Genomic DNA, 22,908 nt, shown 5'->3' on the forward strand with positions numbered 1-22,908 from the left:
GTGTAAATTAAAATGCTTTTGAAAAAACAAATTCCAGTCTCTTAATCTCGCGGTGATAAAAGTTCAGTTCTGCTCAAAATAAAACCTTTGACACCCACAATTCATAGCAACAAATGTAATAACCAGATACAAGCTCTACAAACCAACATCTGTTTTATTCGACATGTCTTTAAAGTAAAAAATAAAGGAAATATGAATTGAGTGAAAAAAGTTTCCAGGAAAGCAGCCCTGTAGAATTGTCTCATAAACTATGAGACAGAGGACAGAGGAGGGAAGGGATTCTGTTTGCTGACCACGAGCTTCTGGTGCTGGTGGGAGATGTAGCCTTTGATGTGACCCTGGAAGACGACAGGAAACACAGAAGAAGAGCTCAGCGTTTATTTGCCAGTTCACCTGAATCTAAGTGGCTTTTTATGTTCCAGTTTCCTCACCATGTAAATGAGGTTGGCCAGGATACATTGCACCTCGTCGATGTCGACATCCTCCACCTTCATCATCCTCAGAGCCACCAGGAAGGCCTCCAGAGGCAGCTGGTGAGTCCGCAGCAGCAGATACCTGCAGACAGAAATCAGTCAGGGTACGGTTCATGTTTTCGGAGATTACAGAGAAAATTATTTGCTATTAGTCATTTTTTGATTGAGATTACAGAATAAAACTATAAAATCTGAATAATATCCACAAACAAGGCAAAACACCTAAACAAGGCGCTAAATTTGAGGTCCAAATGCTCTCAAAAATGAAGGGACCAATCTTCATAAACAAAAAAACATTAAAAAAAGTAATATGTAAAAAGAATTTGATTACATTTCAGTTTGTGTGTGTGTTGGTAAAACAGCTACTGAACCACTCACACTTTCTTGAAGAGGTTCCTGTAGGTGATGATCTTCAGCTTCTCCAGGATGAGGAAGATCCCGCAGCGGATGAAGAAGGTCTCGTGTTTGGACAAAGCCTCATTCAGCAACAGTAAGTTCCCTTCACTGACACAAACATTTACCTGTGAGCCCACATGACATGATGTCACTTCCTGTGATAATGCCCCTGCCCCTCTCCTTACCTCACAGCTTTGGTAACATCAGAAAACTGCATGAGGTCATACTTCCTAAGGAGCTGATGAGTTGGCATGTGACCCTGAAACACCAGCAACAACCAGTTACCCTGGGAACCATTACACTGCTCCCATGATGCAACAGTCCTGACAGTCCTGAGTGTAAACTGGTCTGGACTTTCTAATCAGGATCTAAACTGGTGTAAACCCATTTTACCAAATCCAAAAAGGTTCTAAAGTTTCTTACCAGCAACATCTTGACAGGCAGCAGGTAAATGAGGATCATCCTCTTGTTCTTCTGGCTGGATCGATGACAGTGATCAAAAGCGTATGACAAGAACTCCTCGGCTACAGAAACAAAGAATGATTTTAACTGTACTCCAAACCTGAATCGTTTAACAATTTCAAATAATGTTTAAGTCGACACTGCGCCATATCTGTAGCAGTGTTACCCAGTTTGAAGTCACTGTCGAACATGGCTTTGCGGCCCACGTAGTATTTGTAGGTGACCTTCTGAGCTGGACTGTAGTCATTCTTCAGGTTGGAACTATCAATGGCTCTAATCAGAGGTTTGCACAGGTGCAGCTTATTGATCTGCAACACATAAACCTGCAGCTATAACCAATCACCAAATCTCCATCGATGATTCATAAACTGGGTGTTTCAGTCACTAATTATTGAGTTTAGACCTTGAAATAAATCTTGAAGAGCTGGTTGCTCAGAAACATCATCCCCCACTTCTTTGAGTCCTCAATACCTGCACGACTACCAACATTGAAAATGTCAATATTAACAAGGACGTCCATTAAACATGAAATATAATAGTGCATAAAATGGGAAATCTAATCAACGCATACACAGAGGACGTGTATATTTACTGACTTGTCACTGGCACAAACTCTGAAGCAGCTCATCAGCTGCTCTGCTGCTTTCTCCAACATCTCGCTAGGCTGACCTTTACCCTTCTTCTGTAGCTGCTGCTCCGCCTGGACACAATAAAATTAAAACCCACTTTCAATAACTTTCAATCACACCTGAAGGTTTTCACCTGTAATTTCCTGGTCCTGTCTCTATACAAATTTCTTTACGTCAGCTGTTTTATTTGCATTTATAGAGGAAAATGGTTACATTTTTTAGTTTTCTTACTATAAATATAAATACAATACTGAGTACTCCTCATTTCTTTATATATTTTGCTAGGAAAATGGGAAACCAGTGCAAGCATACATGAAAATATAGCATATAAGGCAATCACAGGGTTGTTACAAATCTAACAAGGTTGAAAGTCAATATTTGCAAAATCTAAAGAAATGAGTTGAGGCTCAAGACTTTTGTGCAGGACTGTAAATAAATACACATATATGGATGAATTTGACTGCTGAACAGATAAAAGAAAAGCCGTTACGTTGTTGGCGAATATCCGGAGGTCCAGAGTGACAGCAAACATCACTGGCAGAGCCCTGAAACAGAGGGCAGTGATGGTGCGTTCAAAGGCAGCACGTTAGAATCAGCTTCAGTCTGCTACTTTGAAACTGAACTCACCAGTTCTCCTCTTTGTGGGACTGAAAGGCCTTCAAGAAGGACGTGAGGAGTCAAGGAGCTGATCAGACTGATTAGTGATTATTTACTGAAGGTCAGATTGTGTGATTAAGAGACCAAAAAGTCACTTTATGAAGGATATTGAACAACGAGCGTCTGGAACTTGTAGGCTTCAACAAAGTCATGGTTGGCTACAGCGTAGGTACACCTGAAACACACACACAGCCATTTTCTTTCACCTTTATGTCCTCACAACACCACTAAAGCATCACCGTCTGATCCGTCGGTCCCACCTGAGGTGAGCTGCGACCATCTCATCGTACGGCGGCTCCAGAACCTGCTGACACTTATCCTCTGGACTCGCCAGCTGTAACACACACACACAGGTGAGGCTGTGTCCTAGCAACATTCAGAGTTTATACGAGGCAGCAGTGGCTGACCTGGAGACGGGGGTTGGCAACATGCGGGTGTTTGAAGGACAGCAGCTCAGCACAGAAGGAGCCCTCGCGGTTGTCGATGGCCTCGTAAACCTTCAGGAGGAAAATGAGACAGATTCCAACCAAATTACATAAAAAATGTACATTTCAGACACAGTTAAAGGTCAGAGGTTACCTGCTGCAGGTACTGGTTGATGGTGATGTGAGCCATGAAGGCCTGCTGACCCAGCAGCTGTCTGGACCTGAAGAGAAAAACCAGTTTAACTTCACTTCAGTTTTCCTGTTACTCATGTATTCATGTTATGAAACAAACACACGTGATGATCTCAAAGCTCCAGCACAAAAGAAACATTATTGCTGCACAGTTTGGCTGCTTGAAGGGTGAACCTCAACTTCAGCACAGTAAGAGTCACCACAGCAGATCATCGTCCTTTGTCGCACCAGCCCTCTGCATCCTCCTTCACTACATCCAAGACTCTCCTCCGAGGTCTTCCTCTTCTTCATATTCAACAATCTTTCCTAATATATTCCCATCATGATTGACCTCTGGCGCTCCTGGTATCCTTTCCACTTATTCACTTGCACACACATTGTATCTAACTTCCTTCTCTCAGATCTCTCCCTTTACTTGGACTAATCTGTTATGAGAATCTCATTCCTTATTATCTTTATTATGTTTGCTGGTCAAGATTTTTACTCCTAGTGCCTGGGACCAGCACTAGTGACTTGAATTACTTTGTTTGCATTAATGTAAATCATGAATAATTCAGTTTTATTTTTTTCTGTAGAATCGTTTGATAAATAAACGCAAGCATTTTTTTTTAAAATATTTTTATAAATAATTGATTGATTTATTTTATAACACGTGTTTTACGTTCAGGTGGGTCTAAATCAGTTTAAATATAGAGCACATAAGAATATTCAATTAAATTTTCAATTCAATTCAATTTTATTTATATAGCGCCAAATCACAACAACACTCGCCTTGATTTGTGACCATTATATGGTCACTATTTTCTTTTACTTCATATTAGCTTATGATAACTCCTCTTTACAACCTGCATCCACAAACACTCTTAAATTTAATATCGGAGGCTGATTTTTATATTTAAAAAAGAAAAATGAAGACACAGAAACAGAAAGTCTACGATCTTATTTTATTAAGATCTTAATAAATTAAATAAAAGCGGATTTCTCGCCGGGTTTCTCTGTAAAACTGACTCCAACCAGGCAGCAGCTCTCTTTTCGCTTTAATTCCTTCGTTTCCGGTTAAAATCCTACGTTTAATCGCAGTTTCCGGTTGATAACAGACAACAAGTAACAACACAAACATAAAAACGAACAACAGACAACTACCTACCTTCAAAACAAAAATTTAATCTGAAAATAAGTCCCAAATCCACTATTTGCGTCCATTCAACTGATGCACACCACAACAACGTCCGGGTCTTTGGGGAGGGGGGTCATACTTCCGCTACATTTCCACAATAAGAGGCTATAATTCAAAATAAAAGCATTACACTATACCAGCTATCACGACGAATGGTCAAAAACAACTAAATATATGTTTTTACATATATTTTATCTAAATATATGTTTTTACATATATTTTGACATGCATTTTACAAACATTTTGACATGAACACACTCTCTCTTAAGTCTTTATTGACACACAGCTGAATCACAACCTCTCTCTTTCTGCAGCAGAAAACAAACAAAAAGCAACAACGAGAGCAGAACAATTATTTGGTGTTTTTGCTGACTACATGTTTTAATTTAATTAATTTAATCTTCAAATTATCTTTTGTTTCTGCTTAGCAGCAACAGATCCGGAGAAACAACAATGAGAAAGCAACATCATCAACAACAAAGACATGAATCTTTTACCTCTGACTCCAGAGGGCACCATAACACCACAGAGTTTGCAAGACCTAACATTGATTTGATTTATTTTAACACTTTGATTCAGCAAATGATATAATGTTGATTTACATGTGACTTGATGAGCAAGTGGCAACCACTAAAAGTCCCTGCTAGAGACCTTTAATATCTGCAAGAAAAGGAAGCCAAATTTACTGTCAGGTAAAGGGGAATAATTTTAATTTCATTCTCTATATTATATACTGCAACTCTTCAAAAGTCCTAAATAATGCTCCGGCTCTTTAAGGCTCTTCTCCATATGAAAGCTCACTTCTGTTTGATTTCCCAAAATCTGGAAGAGAGCTGAGGGGCAACACCTAGATCCTGTGAGCTGTGATGTTGGAAACAGAAGATTCAGAGCAGTGTACATAATTTAACATTATTACTTTAAACTCTGGACAGGTTTAAATGAACATCTGAGATGGTAACATCAAATATATGACAATATATCATAGCAAATTATGAATCTATTATGTTTCTAAATGTAGCTCATCAAGGCCCTCCTCTCTAAAAATCTGACTGGCCAACATCTCAAAGCCAGCACTGAAAGCCTATGAGCCGTGATGCTGGAGACAGAGGATTCAGAGCAGTGTGAAGTCTCAAAAGAAATACTTTTACATAAGTTTACTTCATTATTTTTAACTTTAGACAAGTTTAATATGAATATCTGACACTGTGACATTAAATACATGACAACAAATCATGAAAAGCATAATACATCTCATTTAAAGTCTTAGCATGATTTGCTTTTGAAAATAAACCACATTTATCTTATACTTATCTTATTCAGCCCATCAGTTCACTTTTGATTGGCGAACTTCTGGAAGCCTGCAGAAAATTTGAAATTTCATAAATTATAAATTGAGTATAAAGAGGAATCTGAAGCCCAGGCTGTTGGCTAACATTAGATTTACATATGTTCATCTCACTGTTTTACATTTTTATTACCAATAAATATGGGGGGGGACCCAACAGTATTGGTTTAGTTTAAGTAACCAAAAGAACATTTGGCTGTCAGTAGATGCTTACTATAAGACATTAGCAAATATTTACCTATTAGATTTTAAAAGTGGCCCCCAGTGCTCATTAGATTGCATCAACAACCAGCAGGTACATGTAGCCATTTTATTTACAGGTATTTACTGGTTAGCTGCTAACTAAAATGGTTGCCACTAACTCAAATAACACCGTCACTCATATGTAGCTACCAGTTGCTAACCAGTATCTGCTACTTACATGCAACAAAGGCCAGCAGTGATTACCTTTATCTACTAATAGCAGCCACTAGCAGACGTTAACAGCCACTAGAAGTTCCCATGTAGGAGTTGTCACTGTTATCTATAAGTAGCCACAGCTGCTAAATGAAATAGTAGCCACCAATAGCTGTGGTACAAGCAGCCAACTGGCCACTTCCTGTGGCCTCGGTCTAAAAGTCATAGAAACCAGTCCATCAACCCCAGTCAACCTATGGTCGCTAGGAAAAAAAAAGTGTGTATTTCCTGAATGGTTGGTGAGTGCTTGTTGGCTGTTAGGTCACAAAGTCTGTCATAAAGAAGGTGCTGCACCAGAAAACCTCCATAAGACTCTTTTGGTCACTAACAGACTGCTATGTTAGCCAAGAGTTTGCATACATAGTTCACGGTTTACCATCAGGTAAATGCTTTGTCTTACTGCTGGACCCAACGTGTATAAGAGGCTCCAACTTTTACTAGTAGGTGACCAGTCTCTGTTTCCAATTTCACTAGTGGGTTATGAACTCTTGATGAGTATTTGCAGATAAGTTGGCTTATTACCTGAAAACTGTGAGTCACTGCGGTAATCTGGTACCCACCAAAGCAACTTTTAGGAGGTGTTTTGTGCAGCACCCTCTTTGTGATTAATTTCACAAAGCAACTGCCAGAAACCGCTCGCCAACTGGTTGAAGACTACATATTTTTGGGGTTGGGGTTGGGGATCTCTGTCCCTATGTGATTGTAGCCACAAGCAGATACAAGTAACCATTCCTTTTGAAATGATATCTATACAAATAGTCATAAATAGTTACAAATAGTGTTTAAAATATATATATTTTTTATCAACTGCATGATATGAGTAGCCATGAAAGCTTACAGTACTCTATGTACAAATAACCAGCAGCTGGTTACTATCAAATAATCTCACTGAACGGTTACCACCAGGTTACTAGTGTGTAGTGGGTTATCACTGATTAATTTGGCCAATCACATCACATTTCAGAAAGAGTGTGTGGGACCAGGCGGCCATCCAGCCCCGCCCATCCGAGTGTGACCAGGAGGCTGCATGAGTCCCTCGCTGCTGATTGGTCCATGGTGGAGCCCAGCGCAGGGTGAGTGGGAGGGGCTCAGCTCGCTGCATCCAACTGTCCACAGGCAAGGGTACTGACTGAAAACACACACAGATAGTTCATTTAATCTGAAAAACCAGTACATTTACCATTTAAAGCTGTGGGATGGGTTTCACCTGGAGCTGTGAGGAGGAGGAGGCTGTGATGAAGGGGCGCTGCTACTCAAGGGAATGGAGGCAGAGGAGGGTGAGGAAGAAGATGAGGTGGGACGAGGGGAGGAGGTGCTCCAGCCATCAGATATCACCTGAACACCTTCAGAGAGACACACTGAGAGCACACAAAGAATCCAGAATTTAGAAACTGCTGTGTTCATTCAATATTGAGTAAAATATTGAATAAAAACCAAAAGACTTAAACAAAAGATAGGATTTTGAACACAAAACAAAAATCTGTAAAATGTACTTTTTTGCTAAATAAGAGTAAATATATATATATATATAAATACATATATATATATATATATATATATATATATATATATATATATAAATCAGATAGACATATATACATATATAGAGATAGATATATATATAAATACATATATACATATATATATATATATATATAAATACATATATACATACATATATATATATATATATATATAAATACATATATACATAGATAACAGATAATATAGTATATAGATATATATATAACTTAGCATATATACATATATATATAATAATACATATAGACAGTAGCATCTAGATATTATATAATATAGATATACATATATATATATGATACAGATATATATCTGATCTATAGCTATATAGAATATATATGTATTTATATATGATATAGAATATATATATATAGTTATATATATATATATAGGATAGAGATACATAGAGATATATAATATACATAGATATATCTAATATCTATATCTATATAGATATATATGTAGTTATATAAATGATATATATATATATATTATATACATATATTTATATATATATATATATTTATATATATATATATATATATATGTATTTATATATTTATATATACACACACATGTGTGTGTGTGTGTGTGTGCATATTTTTATATTCATGTAGATGTCTGCAGGCAAAAGTTTGTATATAAATATTTAAAATTAGCATATAAGTAAATCAACATAATTTACATTGTGTACTAGTGTATATAAAGGTATATATGTATATAAGTAGTTATAGAAAGTAAATGTTCACTGAATATTCAGAAAAAAAACCCCATATAAAATATTTACGTAAATGCTTATTTGTTTATCTGTTTAATATACAGTTCATTAATCGTTGTTTTTATGTCACATATATAAGAATTTTGTTTTTAAATCATAGTAGACATGAAGAAAATTTGTATATTCATGACAAAAAGAGATGTCTGCATGCAAATGTATGTATATAAAAATTGTAAATGCTTTACATTGTAAACATTTAGCAAATAAATAAATCGTGATTTTTTATATAGTTATAAATGAACATGAAACTACATGTTTATACAGCACATGTTTATACATATAGTATAATGTATAATGTAGTATAATGCCAGTGTAAAATGTCATGATTATTTCAATATAGTGAAAATGTTCTGCTGCACAGTTTTACATTAAAATTGAAAAAAGCAAAAACAAATATCTGTGATAATTGTAGCAAATATGAAATCCCTCTGTAATGTTAAACATGATAAGAATTACAAAACTTTATTTTTGGACTTTCTACAAACATTCACAAAAACACTGTTACCTGAAGAGTGCGGGCGGTGGGGCAGGTAGGCAGTGGGGTAAGGCGTGTGTCTCCCAGGGTATCCATGGTGTTTATAACCATGGTGATGATGTGATGTCAGCGGGAGGCTGCTGCCATAAGGAAAAGCACCTCCTCCTCCAGCTGAGCACAGCGACCAACCTTACACACCAAAGCACACACGCAAATATTTGTTTACCTAAAATGTATCGATAGTTTGTTTTTTTGTGTCAAGAATAGCAAGAAATATATACGTACACAAAAAATAAAAGCACAAGAAAAGTAAATGCTCAGAAAAACTGTTTATAAAAAAGGAATCAAATATGCTGTTAAAATCAAACACTTTCATAGATTCATAAATTTCATACCATGGAAATAAGATTTTAAATTTTTCCCACAAAATCTGATTTTTATTTTAATCTTCAAATTAAATTTCAAAAAGCATAAAAGTCCAATGTTTTTATTTCGATATAAACTACGAAAAAATGTAATTGTCTCTTTCATGAGGCTATATAAAGCTGTGAACTCACAGGACTGAATCCCAACACGGCCCTCTGATGGCTCAGGCAAACTCCGCCCACCTGGGATCCTGAGGAGGATAAATCAAACACAGCCATCAAGACAATGTGAGTTTGTGTGTCTGTGTTCAGATGTGTGTGTGGTTTATATTGTATAGAGTCTCTCACTTGACACCCTCTCTCCAAATGAGTGAGACGGTGGAGTTCATAATGACTCTCTAATCGCCTGCTAACGCTAACTTCCTCTGTTATCCTGGTGAGAAATGCTAAGCGTTAAGTGTAAAGTGTCAGCAGTCATTGCAGGCACATGGCTGTGGTGTAAAATATCTCTGGATGGGACAGAAATCTGACTCATCCACAACTGCACATTCATTATATATGACATACTAGATCTCACAGCTATTGCATTTAATCACAAGTTGATTTTACAACATCATTTGTTTATGTGGAGATTTTGCAGTGATGTTTGGGTCCCCTGATCACAGTTTTCTATCTCAGTGAGTAAAATATAAGCTTAAAGTGAAGTATGTCTTTATCTCCACCTTTTACTTATTCAAAATAACAAAAAATGAAAAGAACTGTCTAAAGATTTATCATGATGTTTAGTTTGGGAGCTGAGAGCCTGACCTCTTGAAGTCAACCACTTTGGATACTGAGGTGTGTTTATCACCACTCCAAAGTCAGCTGAACCACCCTGAAGCTCTTCGGTAGTCAAATGCCCTTTTAGTCTTGCTAACAATCCTTCCATCAGTTCTCCCGCAACCTTTTCTTGGTACTGAAAACTAAAAGGCACAGAACATTTGAGATGGTGCATTACCTCTCTTGTCATAAATACTACCTACATTTTAATTTCTATGCAGATGATATCCAACTTTATTTATCTATGGTGCCAAAATTATTAGTTAAACTAGAGCCACGACTTAAGGACATAAAGGCCTGGATGACCTTTAAATGCACCCCAAACTGAGGTTGATGCACCTGGGCCTAAAAACGTTATGGAGTCTAACCAGAAACTTACTCTGAATGACCATATACTTTACATATGTCTCAGAGCTATGCTGAAAGCTAGTTGACTTTGCAGAGGTGAGAGCACATTTTTGTTCTCTTTTAAAGACCACCCTGCACCACCAACCAAATAAACAGGTGCCCTGCTGGTCCAATCCAGTTTTAACTCCCTGCTAGTGAAGACAAAACCCGACCATGATGGATGAGCTATAGTTGGATCTATTTTTAATGTTATCTGTAGTGCAGTGAAAGTCTTCTGCCGTGTGTTACCAGCATGCAGGAACTTTGATCAAACAGAGCTGTTCTACTTCTGTAGAAGTTATCTGGTGCTTTTAACGTGAAAATTGCCGTAAAAATAACTCTTGCTTTCTTCATGATAATTACTTTAAATGCTCTGAAAACCTAATATGAGAAACAGGACATTTTTAACCCTTGTGCAATCCAGCTATCTTTGCAACTAAAAAGCAAAATTACAGTGAAGTCATCATAGTCATCCGTTGTTTCTAACTCAATCTGAAAAAAAAAATCTGGTTGGCAGAAGCGTAATATTTCAAAGATTTTGTGTAGAAATGCACAAAACATTTAGATTACTGAAATATCTAAACACTGTCATAATGAGATACCTAATTATTGAATATATACCAGCAAAAGGGCTAATAAATCAAAGCCCATTGTGTTAAAAATGTTCATATTTCACAGCTTTCCATTCTCCGTGGCACATTAATGTGGAAAATCCTGTAAAAATCTATGAAAAGTTTTGGAGGCTAGATTTATGTTTTTATAATTTAAAGTATCACAAAAGAACATAGAAATACACTATATGGCTACTGGGTCTCTTAAAGGGTATATCCAGTTTAAAAGTCAGATTAAAGTGTTTGGATGCTGTTGTTGTGTTGCTGTGCAGTGTTACCTCTCTTTGGCATCCAGAAAGGCTTTAGCGAACGGGTTGTATTTGATCTTTAGGGCTGTGATCTGCACAGAAAAACACAGAAACATCCACATCCTGTTACGTTATTTTACACTCGAGAAGAACAGAGCACCTCAGCTGTGAAATGTTAAATGACTTTTATGCATAACAGTCCATTTATTCGACAGAGGCTTCATCTTTCATTGATCTGTTCATTTGCAAGTAATTTCTCAATCAGGCTTCTAGATAAATATCCATTTTCATGTCCACTTATTGTATTATTTCACAGTTCTGTTTAATAAATTCTTCCTCTGTTTTGATTTGAATAATTAGTGTGTGTTCCCAATCTGTTTTTATTAACTGTGATCTCAATAAAATGAGAGAATAGATTATTAATAACCTGAACGTGACCAACTAAGTAAGGGTTTGCTGTTGTAACATTAAAAATGGAATATATTATACCCTTAAAAACTGATTCATCTCATTAAATTAAACAGATTCAGCTGGTAAAAAAAACTCTGAGCTTTACCTTTTTTTTAAACTAAATCAGACGTCTGAGCTTTACCTTTATAAAAAATTTCATACATTTGTATTCAAATGTTTTTTTCAGATTAAAAGATGTTGTGTTGTGTTTCTAATTCCGAGTCTGTGTCCCACAAATCCATATTTATTAAAAAGGTAATTGAAAAAAGAAACACTGTCCAATATTTCATGACACTTAACCAGCATTAAATCTGGTTAATTGGAATATTTGAGCAATTTTAGCTTGCTGGTGTTAGCTTTAACTTTGATATATCAAAATCACCTTCAATTTTTCAAGAATTAGAACAAGTATAGCTGTGAAACTAGTTCTAGTTCACACCCAAACACCAAATGAAACACCAAATGATATTGAAAATGGAACATGTTTTGTACCTCTTCATTCTGGTAGGCAGTGACGGCGATGAACTGCGTTTCTTTGAAGGAAACGTTAGAAACCAGTCGATGGCGAGAGCCAACACACACGATGTGGAGCTGAGGTTCATACTTATGGAGAGAATTCAACATAATCTGGGAAAATGAAGACAATTATTTCTACATTTTCACATTCATTTATAATTATTTAGACCAAGATTATTGTACATTTTTCTGCACCTAAATGCTTTTATCTAAAAGTATTCGGCCCCCTTGAACTTTTCCACATTTTGTCACATTACAGCCACAAACATGAATCAATTTTATTGGAATTCCACATGAAAGACCAACACAATACAATTACTGAAAAGTGGGGTGTGTGTAATTATTCAGCCCCCTGAGTCAATACTTTGTAGAACCACCTTTTGCTGCAATTCCAGCTGCCAGTCTTTTAGGGTCTGTCTCTACCAGCTTTGCACATCTAGAGACTGAAATCCTTGACCATTCTTCTTTGCAAAACAGCTCCAGCTCAGTCAGATTAGATGGACAGCGTTTGTGAACAGCAGTTTTCCGATCTTGCCACAGATTCTAGATTGGATTTAGACACCAGACAGGTCAGGGATAAAGTTATTGAGAAATTTAAAGCAGACTTAGGCTACAAAAAGATTTCCCAATCCTTGAACATCCCACGGAGTGATCATTGATTTCAAGTGATCATTTAGAAATGGAAGGAGTATGGCACAACTGTAAACCTACCAAGACAAGGCCGTCCACCTAAACTCACAGGCCGAACAAGGAGAGCGCTGATCAGAAATGCAGCCAAGAGGCCCATGGTGACTCTGGACGAGCTACAGAGATCTACAGCTCAGGTGGGGGAATCTGTCCATAGGACAACTATTAGTCGTGCACTGCACAAAGTTGGCCTTTATGGAAGAGTGGCAAGAAAAAAGCAATTGTTAACAGAAAACCATAAGAAGTCCCGTTTGCAGTTTGCCACAAGCCATGTGGGGGACACAGCAAACATGTGGAAGAAGGTGCTCTGGTCAGATGAGACCAAAATGGAACTTTTTGGCCAAAATGCAAAACGCTATGTGTGGCGGAAAACTAACACTGCACATCACTCTGAACACACCATCCCCACTGTCAAATATGGTGGTGGCAGCATCATGCTCTGAGGGTGCTTCTCTTCAGCAGGGACAGGGAAGCTGGTCAGAGTTGATGGGAAGATGGATGGAGCCAAATACAGGACAATCTTGGAAGAAAACCTCTTGGAGTCTGCAAAAGACTTGAGACTGGGGCGGAGGTTCACCTTCCAGCAGGACAACGACCCTAAACATAAAGCCAGGGCAACAATGGAAAGGTTTAAAACAAAACACATCCATGTGTTAGAATGGCCCAGTCAAAGTCCAGATCTAAATCCAATCGAGAATCTGTGGCAAGATCTGAAGAAGAATGGGCAAGGATTTCAGTCTCTAGATGTGCAAAGCTGGCAGAGAAATACTCTAAAAGACTGGCAGCTGTAACTGCAGCAAAAGGTGGTTCTACAGGGGCTGAATAATTACGCACACCCCACTTTGCAGTTATTTATTTGTAAAAAATATTTGGAATCATGTATGATTTTCGTTCCACTTCTCACGTGTACACCACTTTGTGTTGCTCTTTCACATGGAATTCCAATAAAATTGATTCATGTTTGTGGCTGTAATGTGACAAAATGTGGAAAAGTTCAAGGGGGCCGAATACTTTTGCAAGAAACTGTATATATATACATACTGGTACTGGAATTTCAAGTGTCCCTTTAATTCTTTTAAGCTGTATATTCATTTTTCCATCTTTACCCATTTACACACATCTAAACATTTTTATATGTCTTTCTCAATTTGTACCTGTTCGTATCTCTCTATATCCAGTTGTAATTGTCTGAAGCTACCTCTATCTGCTACTATCTATCCACCTTTTTAGAGGTTTTCAGTCATCTATAATATTTTTATATGCTTTCGCCCAACTATCTATATTCATTAACACCAGTTTGTACTCATCTATAATGTTTCCATTTCAATTCAATTCAATTCAATTCTATTTATTAGGGGTGCAACGATATTCGTATCGATATTGAACCGTTCGATACAGTGCTTTCGGTTCGGTACGCATATGTATCGAACAATACAACATTTGTAATTTATTTTATCAACTTTCCTTCTGACGATGCTGTCTGTGTGGAGCGCTCAGTGAATCTGCGTTCGACTACTCCGCCTAGGCTAAACTGTCGAGCGCAGATCCACTGAGCGTTCAACACAGACAGCATAGTCAGAAGGAAGAGCACAGGGCAAGCTAGCGAGACAGAAGTTAAGCTCTCCTTGCAACATGGCAAATTGAACCTCCCCCACCCTCATTCAGATCTGGCGTTTGGAATTATTTTGGTTTTCATGTGACGTATGACCCTGAAGGTAAGCGCGTCATGGACTAAAGTAAAACAGTATGTTGGATGTGCCACGCAATGCTCAATTACATGGGTGGGAGCTAGTGTGTTAGTGCAGTTAGCTCGTTAACGTGTTTGCCATCTAGCCCTATGCACGGGGCTATCAGGGGTAGCTCGTTAACGGAGATTTGCCGTGTTGTGGCGTTAAGGTCATTTTAACAAGGTTAACCTGAAAGCACTAGTGGGAACACAACGAATATGACTGCACATTTACGCCGACATCATCCTAGTGCAAAGACAAGTGGAAGCAGACAAAAACAACAAGCATGCATGCTACAAACTTTACCCGAGTCATTTAGACAGCCGTTAGCACAGGATTCTCCTTATGGGGACCTGATATGTTTAATATGCTGCTGAGAATATAGCCCAGAAGAAGCGGATAGTATAGCTTTTATTTTGGAAAGAGACATTTCTCTGTAATAAACTCTCTTTTCCAAAGATGAGTGATTCCTCAATCAGATACAGGGCTCGCAAAATCGCTAGCCCGACGTCCCGGGGCTAGCGATTTTTCCAGTCGGGCTACCAAAATCTATCTCTGCCCTGCCCGTCCGGCTATTGTAGGAAGGAAAAATATATGTCAATGCTTTTGCATTCTTTCGGAAATGTAGCTGGGTAATTATGTCATTGGCATCGGTGAGCCACTGTCAATATGTGACATATTGAAATCGCGTTTGAATTTGCGCTTGTTTTTTGCTTTCACTTTGCAATCGTGTGAACTGTGTATAGAGAGCGACAGCACTGATTGGTGAGTGATGATAATTTGTGCACCAATTCCTCTGACATCGTCTTATTAATCGTTAGCTTACTACGCAAACATGACAAGTGAAATCTCCCGCAGCAAGCTTAAACATGTGAGAGGTTGATCGCGCAGAGAATCGCTGAGCTTATGTGAGTGCGTGTGTAAAAGCAGCAGGATATATATTTCAGTTCTGCTGAGCCAAATAAGACAGGTCAGGGTGAAGAAATGACAGCCAAAGAAAAGCTTACCACAAAACGGAGAAGTTATGACAAATCAGACTATAAGGCAAAAAGAAAGTGCAGCTTTATGGTTTCATGGACAAAAGAATTTCTGTGGCTGCAATATGACGAGCTAAATAACCAGGGCTGCACATAAGTGGTCCGCAGGTGCGCATTCGCTGTCAAAATAAAAAACACGCACAAGGGTTAGGGTTAAATTTAAAAACTGTACTTTTGAGTTAAAATATATATTTATAATTTTAATAAATGACAAATTAAAAAGGCATGAACATTTTTTTTGTATCGAAAAAATATCGAACCGTGACACCAAAGTATCGAACCGAACCGAACCGTGAATTTTGTGTATCGTTGCACCCCTACTATTTATATAGCGCCAAATCACAACAGCAGTCGCCTCAAGGCGCTTTATATTGTACAGTAGATCGTACAATAATAGATGATCGTACAATAATAGATCCCCCGTCATCTATAATGTTTCCATTTCCCCCGATACCTGCTTGTGTCCATGTATATTATTGCCCATTCATAAATATAACCATCTATATCTGGTTGTAACTGCCTACCTCATTCTATCCATACTTCAACATTTCCTATCTGACCTGCTTCTATACAAAGATACCTGCCTGTTTAGTTCATTTCAGTACTTTTTTACTGAAGTCCATTCTCTCTGAAGAGATCACAAGCCTCACGGTAAAAACTCGGCTCTAAAAGTTTGAAAAAGTCCAAACAGCTCTGTACTTTTGAATCAATTAACAGAAAACAAAGGTAAGTGTAGTTTTGTCAGTCAGTCAGTTTGTCAGTTTGTCTGACTGCAGGAGAGTTTATGGAGTGGAGCCATCTTTGTCTTTTGGCCAAAACACTCTTTTATCCATCTGTCTTTTCTATCTCGTCCATCTCCCCATCAACCCCCCCAAACCCCCCTCCCCTCGCTAATGAGGCCCAATTAACCAATCCGAGTTCTCCGGGCGGACACACAAAAACAAACTGTTTTCTATTCAGATTGAGAGGCTGGCTTCAGATCTGACCCCGGCGCTGTGTGTGTGCTGGCAGTGCCCACATTAGCTGGAGTGTGTGTGGGCTCTTTTTGAATATAGTTTACCTCTCTCTCCCTCGTCCATCTGAAGCATGATGGGTAAATTAATTTCCCAGTAAAAAACATAATTACCATAATGTACAAATAAGCTGAGCAATTATTTCATTATGGCCGAGCTCTCTGTTCCAACTCTGCATTACTGCCCGGTGTGTGCGTGTCATGTTTGGACAGGGATAATGGGGTAAATATAAACAACATTATTGCCAATTTTGTAGTGCTGTGCACGTGTGTTTGTGTTTGTGTGTGCGTGCGTGCGCATGGAGGCCTCTAAGAGTGCTGAACAGCTCTCGACAGGAAGTGCATTAAACTGCTGCTGGCCAATTAAGAGCTGTTTATCCCGTTCCCGTGGTTACGAGGGGGCGAGCAGGTGAAGTGAGCGGAGAGAGGGACTGAAGTGGCTAATTAGAGGCGGTAGTCTCTCGCCCACTTCAATACAATACAGAGGGAGGGAGAGAGACAGGGAAAGAGACGGAGACTCTTGACATGAACAGCAGGATAATGGACTCAAGAAGAAGAAGAAGACGGAGATGCAGAAGAAATATAGGAAAAAGTGTGGTAAAAGTGAAAGAGAGGGAAAGGGAGAAGAAAGACAAGAATGAATAGTAGAAAATTACGAGAACAAAAAAGAAAGATTGAAAAAAGAAAACACTAGATTAAAGAGAGGAATAAAGTACTGAAGAAAAAAGGAACTACAAACAAAACAAAGAAAGCAAAAATCAGCAGAACAGAAACAAAAAAGAGAACAAAGGAGAGAAAGAAAACGAATAAGAAATCACAGGAAAGAAAAAAACCAACAATTAAATAAAAACTGAAAATCTCAAAAATATATGAACAGACTGGATAAGTATGAATGACTGCAGAAAGAACAAGTAAACACACAAAGAAATCAATGAATGAAGACATGCAGATTTTCAGGCTCTGTTCCACCCACCTGTCCTCCTCCGTTCACCTTGTTGGTGAGTTTGACCTTGTTGAAGGACACGGCCGCTTTCATCCAGTGAGCGCCGAAGTTTGGCGAGTCAGGGTGGATGTAGATGCCACCGTGGCCCCGGCCTTCGCTGCGGCTTTCCGCCCGGCCGGCCGCCACCCACTCCCCGTTTACAAACTTCCAGCGGCAGCTGTCAGCCGGGACGAAGTCCAGCAGGAAGGAGTACATGGAGCTGGGGTCCAGGCCAGAGACGCTCACTTTCAGCACTGGGAACATGCGACTGAAGAGAGACACACAGCTTGATTAAAGGGGGAAGTTTATGTTCACTCACAGAACCCAAAATAATAACAGAATTATGGGGCCAATACCAATTTTAATGAATTTTTTCTTACATTATATTATAAGTTTATACATAGATTACACACATTGCCTATACATATGAATGTATCTCTATGAAAGTTTTATTGAAGCTGAAGTTATTGTAACATACATTGCTGAACATTTAATCAACAAATTAGTCAGCAGCTTATTATAAAGATGTGTTTTGACTTTGCTCACCACCTGCTCAGCTGTGGGAGCTGTTCTGCTATTATGTGATTGCAAATCTGAATTTACAGTTTCAGTTTCATTCTTTGGTTCAGTTTTTTTTAAGTATAACCAACTATAACGATAAAGTCATTCATGTCAACCTGAAGATTGTCTGACTTTTTTTCTCTTTTAGCTCTATTTTTGGTCACCACCGGCACCTCAGATAAATATCCAGGTTTTAAGCTGCCAAAGGATCCACAGCATTTTGTTTTGCTTTATGTTTTGGACTTTAGATGAAATTAAATATATACACAATATAACGTTTCATATAATGAATACATTTACAAACAAATACAAAATTATTGCAACTATTAAACTACATACAGATCAAACTCAAATATTGGGAATTTGTGGATCTGTTAAAAACATTCCAGAAGCCAACAGTAAATTTGAATAGTTCTATAAAATGTCTGTGATAATTTATCACAGTCACACATTTAGTTAACAGATTAATTTTTAAACTGACAGAATTTCCAGCTGCACTGATACACAGATAGTTGTTCCTTGTAGTTTCTCAGGAGTGAGGACTTTCTTGAGCTTTTCTAGGAAAATAGTTCAGCTTTGAGAGTTGGTCAAAGAAAACATGTAAGAGCCAATTTTCAGAAATTTCTGTCAAATTAGAGATAATGATTTATATATAACACAAATAATTGTTGGATGGAGTTTTAAAAGTAAACAGAATCCAAAAAAGTCTGGTACTGCAATTTTTTGACAATTGTGCCAAACAGCTGAAGGCTGTATAAAGGCATTTTAACATTTTAATACCAGATTTTAAGGGCTTTAGAGAAAATGTCTATAATTTTCAGAGTAGTTTTTCTCCAAAGAGCCTCCTGACACTACGATTCCACCCCCATTTTATTCTCTGAATATACCTTATTCTTTATTTTTCATTCTGACTGGTTGACAGCGGTACAACCAACAAATGCATTTCTTCGATAACCATCAATAACAACTGATGACTGATTAGAAAAATCCTTACCAGAGCTAAAATTTGTTACAGGCAGCATAAACTATGACAGATTATGATAACCAACCATCTCTGCATGTGAATATAAATTTATCACCGTATGTTAAAAATACCAAAGTTTCCATCCTTCTAAAGCTGCTTTCAGACAAACAGTCGGCTCTCCAGCAGTAACAGCAGTTGAAGTGGCGTCCTGCAGGTGTAAATGGAGTGTTTGCCCACCGCAGGGCGCGACTGGTCAACACGCCTCGGCTTGGCACAAAAAAAACACAAAATGAAACACACAGAGGCGATGATAACAGCTGCTATCGAGACTAATGAATAACCCCGGTTAACAGCAGCACTGATCGGGAGTCAGCTTAAAACAGGGACACTCTGTGTTAATGTTTCTCCATCTCTGTGGTCATTTTTGCAAAAATATTCAGAAATCAAGTATCTTCTAAAACGAGCCATTATTTGTAGAAAAATGGGTAAGATTATGTTTTTAGCATCACAACAAAATAACAAATCTCTGCCAAACAAAGTACAAGTTGCCACATCTGCTCAGAAGAACCACCAACAAAACTCAATTTAGAGAAAACAACAACATACTTTTTCAAATATTTTCTTCTTCAAGCTTGTTTCTCTCATAAAGCCTGAATTGTATATTCATGCTCAGAAAGAATATGGTGTATCTTCATGCCACTGAATTGAACATAATGATCTTTTAATGTCTGATTTTTCTGTTTCTAAACAGGCTGACTAGGAACAAAAGTTGACTAACTCTCATAAAAAATGTTAGCATGCTACTGTATCATTCATTGACTGCTGATGCCAATGAAGTCATTAACTTATTATCGCAAAGTCACAAGTTGAAGCACTAGAAAGTCCTCCTAATGCTACCTTCACAGGGAGTAACAGAAATGCCAAGCTAAAACTGTCAGAGTAAACTTAGCAGCATTATATGGATCATAGCTATTTAGAGGGCCGGTTGTACCTGAAAGGCTCAGTTTGGTTGTTTTTTTTTTTTTTCACACTGACTAGTTGAAAGTTGCAAAGAACTGTATCTGTGTTTGCTAAATTACATTTTTCATTTGCAGACTTTCCTGACAAGAAAAATCAATTCTGTCAGTTTAGGAAAAGACTGAAAATTGCCTTTTTATGATTTTCTAACATGTTCATTACTGAATACTGACTGTAAAGACAAAAGTTACCTGATATAATGATCTGTTTCCTGTTGGCTGTCAATCTGATGGCTGTTGACAATGTACTTTCAGAAAAGTACTTTATTGATATTACGTTTAACACATTCTATATCTAGAATGTATTAAAGACCATAAGTACTGTCCTTATTACCTCTATAACTTCAGAAAAAACTTCTCACAACTCCTAAATTATATCTGGACACTCTCAAAGCTATTTATCACTTCTAAATGAGCCAAACTCTTCTGATTTTCTTCCGAAAAGTCTTACAACACAATTAGAAAACGTTACTAATTGCATCCATAACTTCTCCAGGAGATCCTCAGAATCAACAAGGACTACAAATATCAGATGTCAGTCTCCCTAATAGCCTCCAGAACTTCTTTTAGGCTTCTGAAACATCCAAAAGTATTTGTGGAATACTTTTTGGAGTAACTTATTGATTTTTTTTATTTGTGGAAATCTCTTCAATACCTTCAAAATCTAAAGAATCTCCCCCAAAGACCTAAAAAAAATCTCCTGAACTAACTCAAAAACTTCTTTGAGACCTCTACAATCTCAACAATGGCTATCAAAACCTCCTCTTGCCGTTTGCCATTTACCCAAACGCCCTTGAGATTCACATGTTGATCAGCAGTAAGACTCAAAAAAGTAAACATTACTTAACGCAAAGTCTCTAATTGAAATGCATCCTGAGAATCTCTAAATCAGGTGTTTATATCCAGCTATTTTTGTTTATTTAAGAAACCTCATTTATATTGTAATTTGTTCACCTTTTCTTTCAATTTTTGAAAGTATTCTGAAGCTGTAAATAAACTTTTGTTTCCACTACCAGGTGCTTCCTGAATAACTAACAGTTGCATTGAAGGAGTGAAGTTTGTTCATGTAAGTTTGTTAATTTGTAGCAAAAATCTGAGAGCAGTTACCGTCCATTCTTGGTGACAATCATCTCGTTAGTGATGTGCTGGAATTTCCTCCACAGCTCGGCATCCTCTAACGTCACCCTCAGTTCCCGCTCTGTTGGGTCGCCCTTCTCCCGGCCGGCCTGCAGCTCGCTCTCCACGGCGCTCAGCAGCCGCGACATGCAGCGTTCAGCCGAACCGGGACTGCACATCGACCCACCAGCACCAGTGGCACTCTGATCTACAGATGACACTGAACCAGACCCTCCATCTTCCTGTAACCCCTCCACTTTCATCTGCAAACCCGAACAAAGACAGATTCAATCGTGATGAGTTTTACAGTTTTTATAACATTAATTTCACTTGAGTAAAGATGTTTGGATTATTTTTTAGTCTTTAGAAACTTGACAATGCAATCTGATCCACCTGAATATTTTTATTTTACTAATTTAGTCCACTAAGTGTAAATTTTACCACAAAGTATGATTCTTGTCTCAATAGACTGAAGAACACAGCAGTACTTCAAATAATGTGTAAAAAAACACAGGCTGTATTTCTTCATATCGTCTCTTAGAGTCTGTTTTGTTGACCGCACTGAATCTCAAACATGGTATAAATTATGTTTTATTTGATATAATCATAGATCAGATTTCACTGAATGTTGAAGACCTCACACATTCTTGATGAGTTTCTCAATTTTTAAAACACCTTTTGACATTTCAAACTACATCCTAAATACAATTGATCATTGAAAATGATCAGGACCAAATCATATAATCATGATTTTATATAATTTCTTAATAACACCTCTTTAAATTACACCAACCCTCTAACGATCAGATTACGGTTCACTGCTGCGTTTAACAGGTGATTAGTAAATCCCACTGAAAACAAAATTTTCAGTCCAGTCCACTTTGAATTCATGCTACAGGTTTCCGTTTTTTTTCTAAGCCACATAATCAGTTTAACTGAGTGAAAATAAAAAAAAAAAATGAGCTGACGTTATTGTCATTGTTGTAGTTAGCTGGAGGACGGTGTCAGCTACCTGATAAACCCATATTGTTCCTGAAAATTTCTGCATTTGAAAATAATAGGCTGAATGCAGGTGGGGAATTTCTGGACCAAAGAAACACAAAAAATAAGCTCGTTTTAGGAAGCAGTTTATCTGTTGTTTATTTTTGAAGCTTTTAAACAATCAACATTGTTTGATATGAAAGGAGCAAATGAAATGTGCTATAATCTGATGTTTGATTGTTCAGTTTAAATGAATCTGAATGAAATAAAAGGTTTATTTATTTTTGCTCTTGAATAGAAACCTTCTTTAACTGCATCATTTAATTTACAGTGGGTTCACAGACTGAAAGTGACACAAAGGGGTCAACAAAATTGTAAAGTCTTTTACTTTGTCAGTCAGAAGCATCTGCACACCCGACACCATT

The 22,908-nt window shown here is 37.6% G+C and overlaps 2 protein-coding genes across 2 annotated transcripts; both read right to left on the reverse strand.

The window, feature by feature from the left end:
* Positions 1–134: 134 nt before the first annotated feature.
* On the reverse strand, positions 135–4,512 carry pcid2 (PCI domain containing 2). The gene is made up of 15 exons (XM_040051613.1): positions 4,382–4,512; positions 3,197–3,263; positions 3,025–3,114; positions 2,878–2,951; positions 2,727–2,792; positions 2,588–2,629; positions 2,451–2,505; positions 1,928–2,031; positions 1,735–1,810; positions 1,498–1,639; positions 1,293–1,393; positions 1,055–1,128; positions 852–977; positions 432–555; positions 135–338 (listed from the first exon to the last, which is right to left on the reverse strand). The coding sequence occupies exons 2-15, from the start codon at positions 3,230–3,232 to the stop codon at positions 249–251; spliced, it is 1,200 nt and encodes a 399-aa protein (XP_039907547.1). The 5' UTR covers positions 3,233–3,263; positions 4,382–4,512; the 3' UTR covers positions 135–248.
* Positions 4,513–7,172: 2,660 nt separating this feature from the next.
* LOC120746039 (T-box transcription factor TBX19-like) lies at positions 7,173–21,992 on the reverse strand. Its single transcript, XM_040051248.1, has 7 exons — positions 21,494–21,992; positions 17,837–18,113; positions 12,377–12,511; positions 11,465–11,526; positions 9,562–9,620; positions 7,420–7,555; positions 7,173–7,341 (listed from the first exon to the last, which is right to left on the reverse strand). The coding sequence occupies exons 1-7, from the start codon at positions 21,763–21,765 to the stop codon at positions 7,173–7,175; spliced, it is 1,110 nt and encodes a 369-aa protein (XP_039907182.1). The 5' UTR covers positions 21,766–21,992.
* Between the last annotated feature and the right edge of the window lie 916 nt (positions 21,993–22,908).

Source organism: Simochromis diagramma, unplaced genomic scaffold (genome assembly GCF_900408965.1).
Source record: "Simochromis diagramma unplaced genomic scaffold, fSimDia1.1 OVJJ01000107.1, whole genome shotgun sequence".
Classification (NCBI taxonomy): Eukaryota; Metazoa; Chordata; class Actinopteri; order Cichliformes; family Cichlidae; genus Simochromis; species Simochromis diagramma.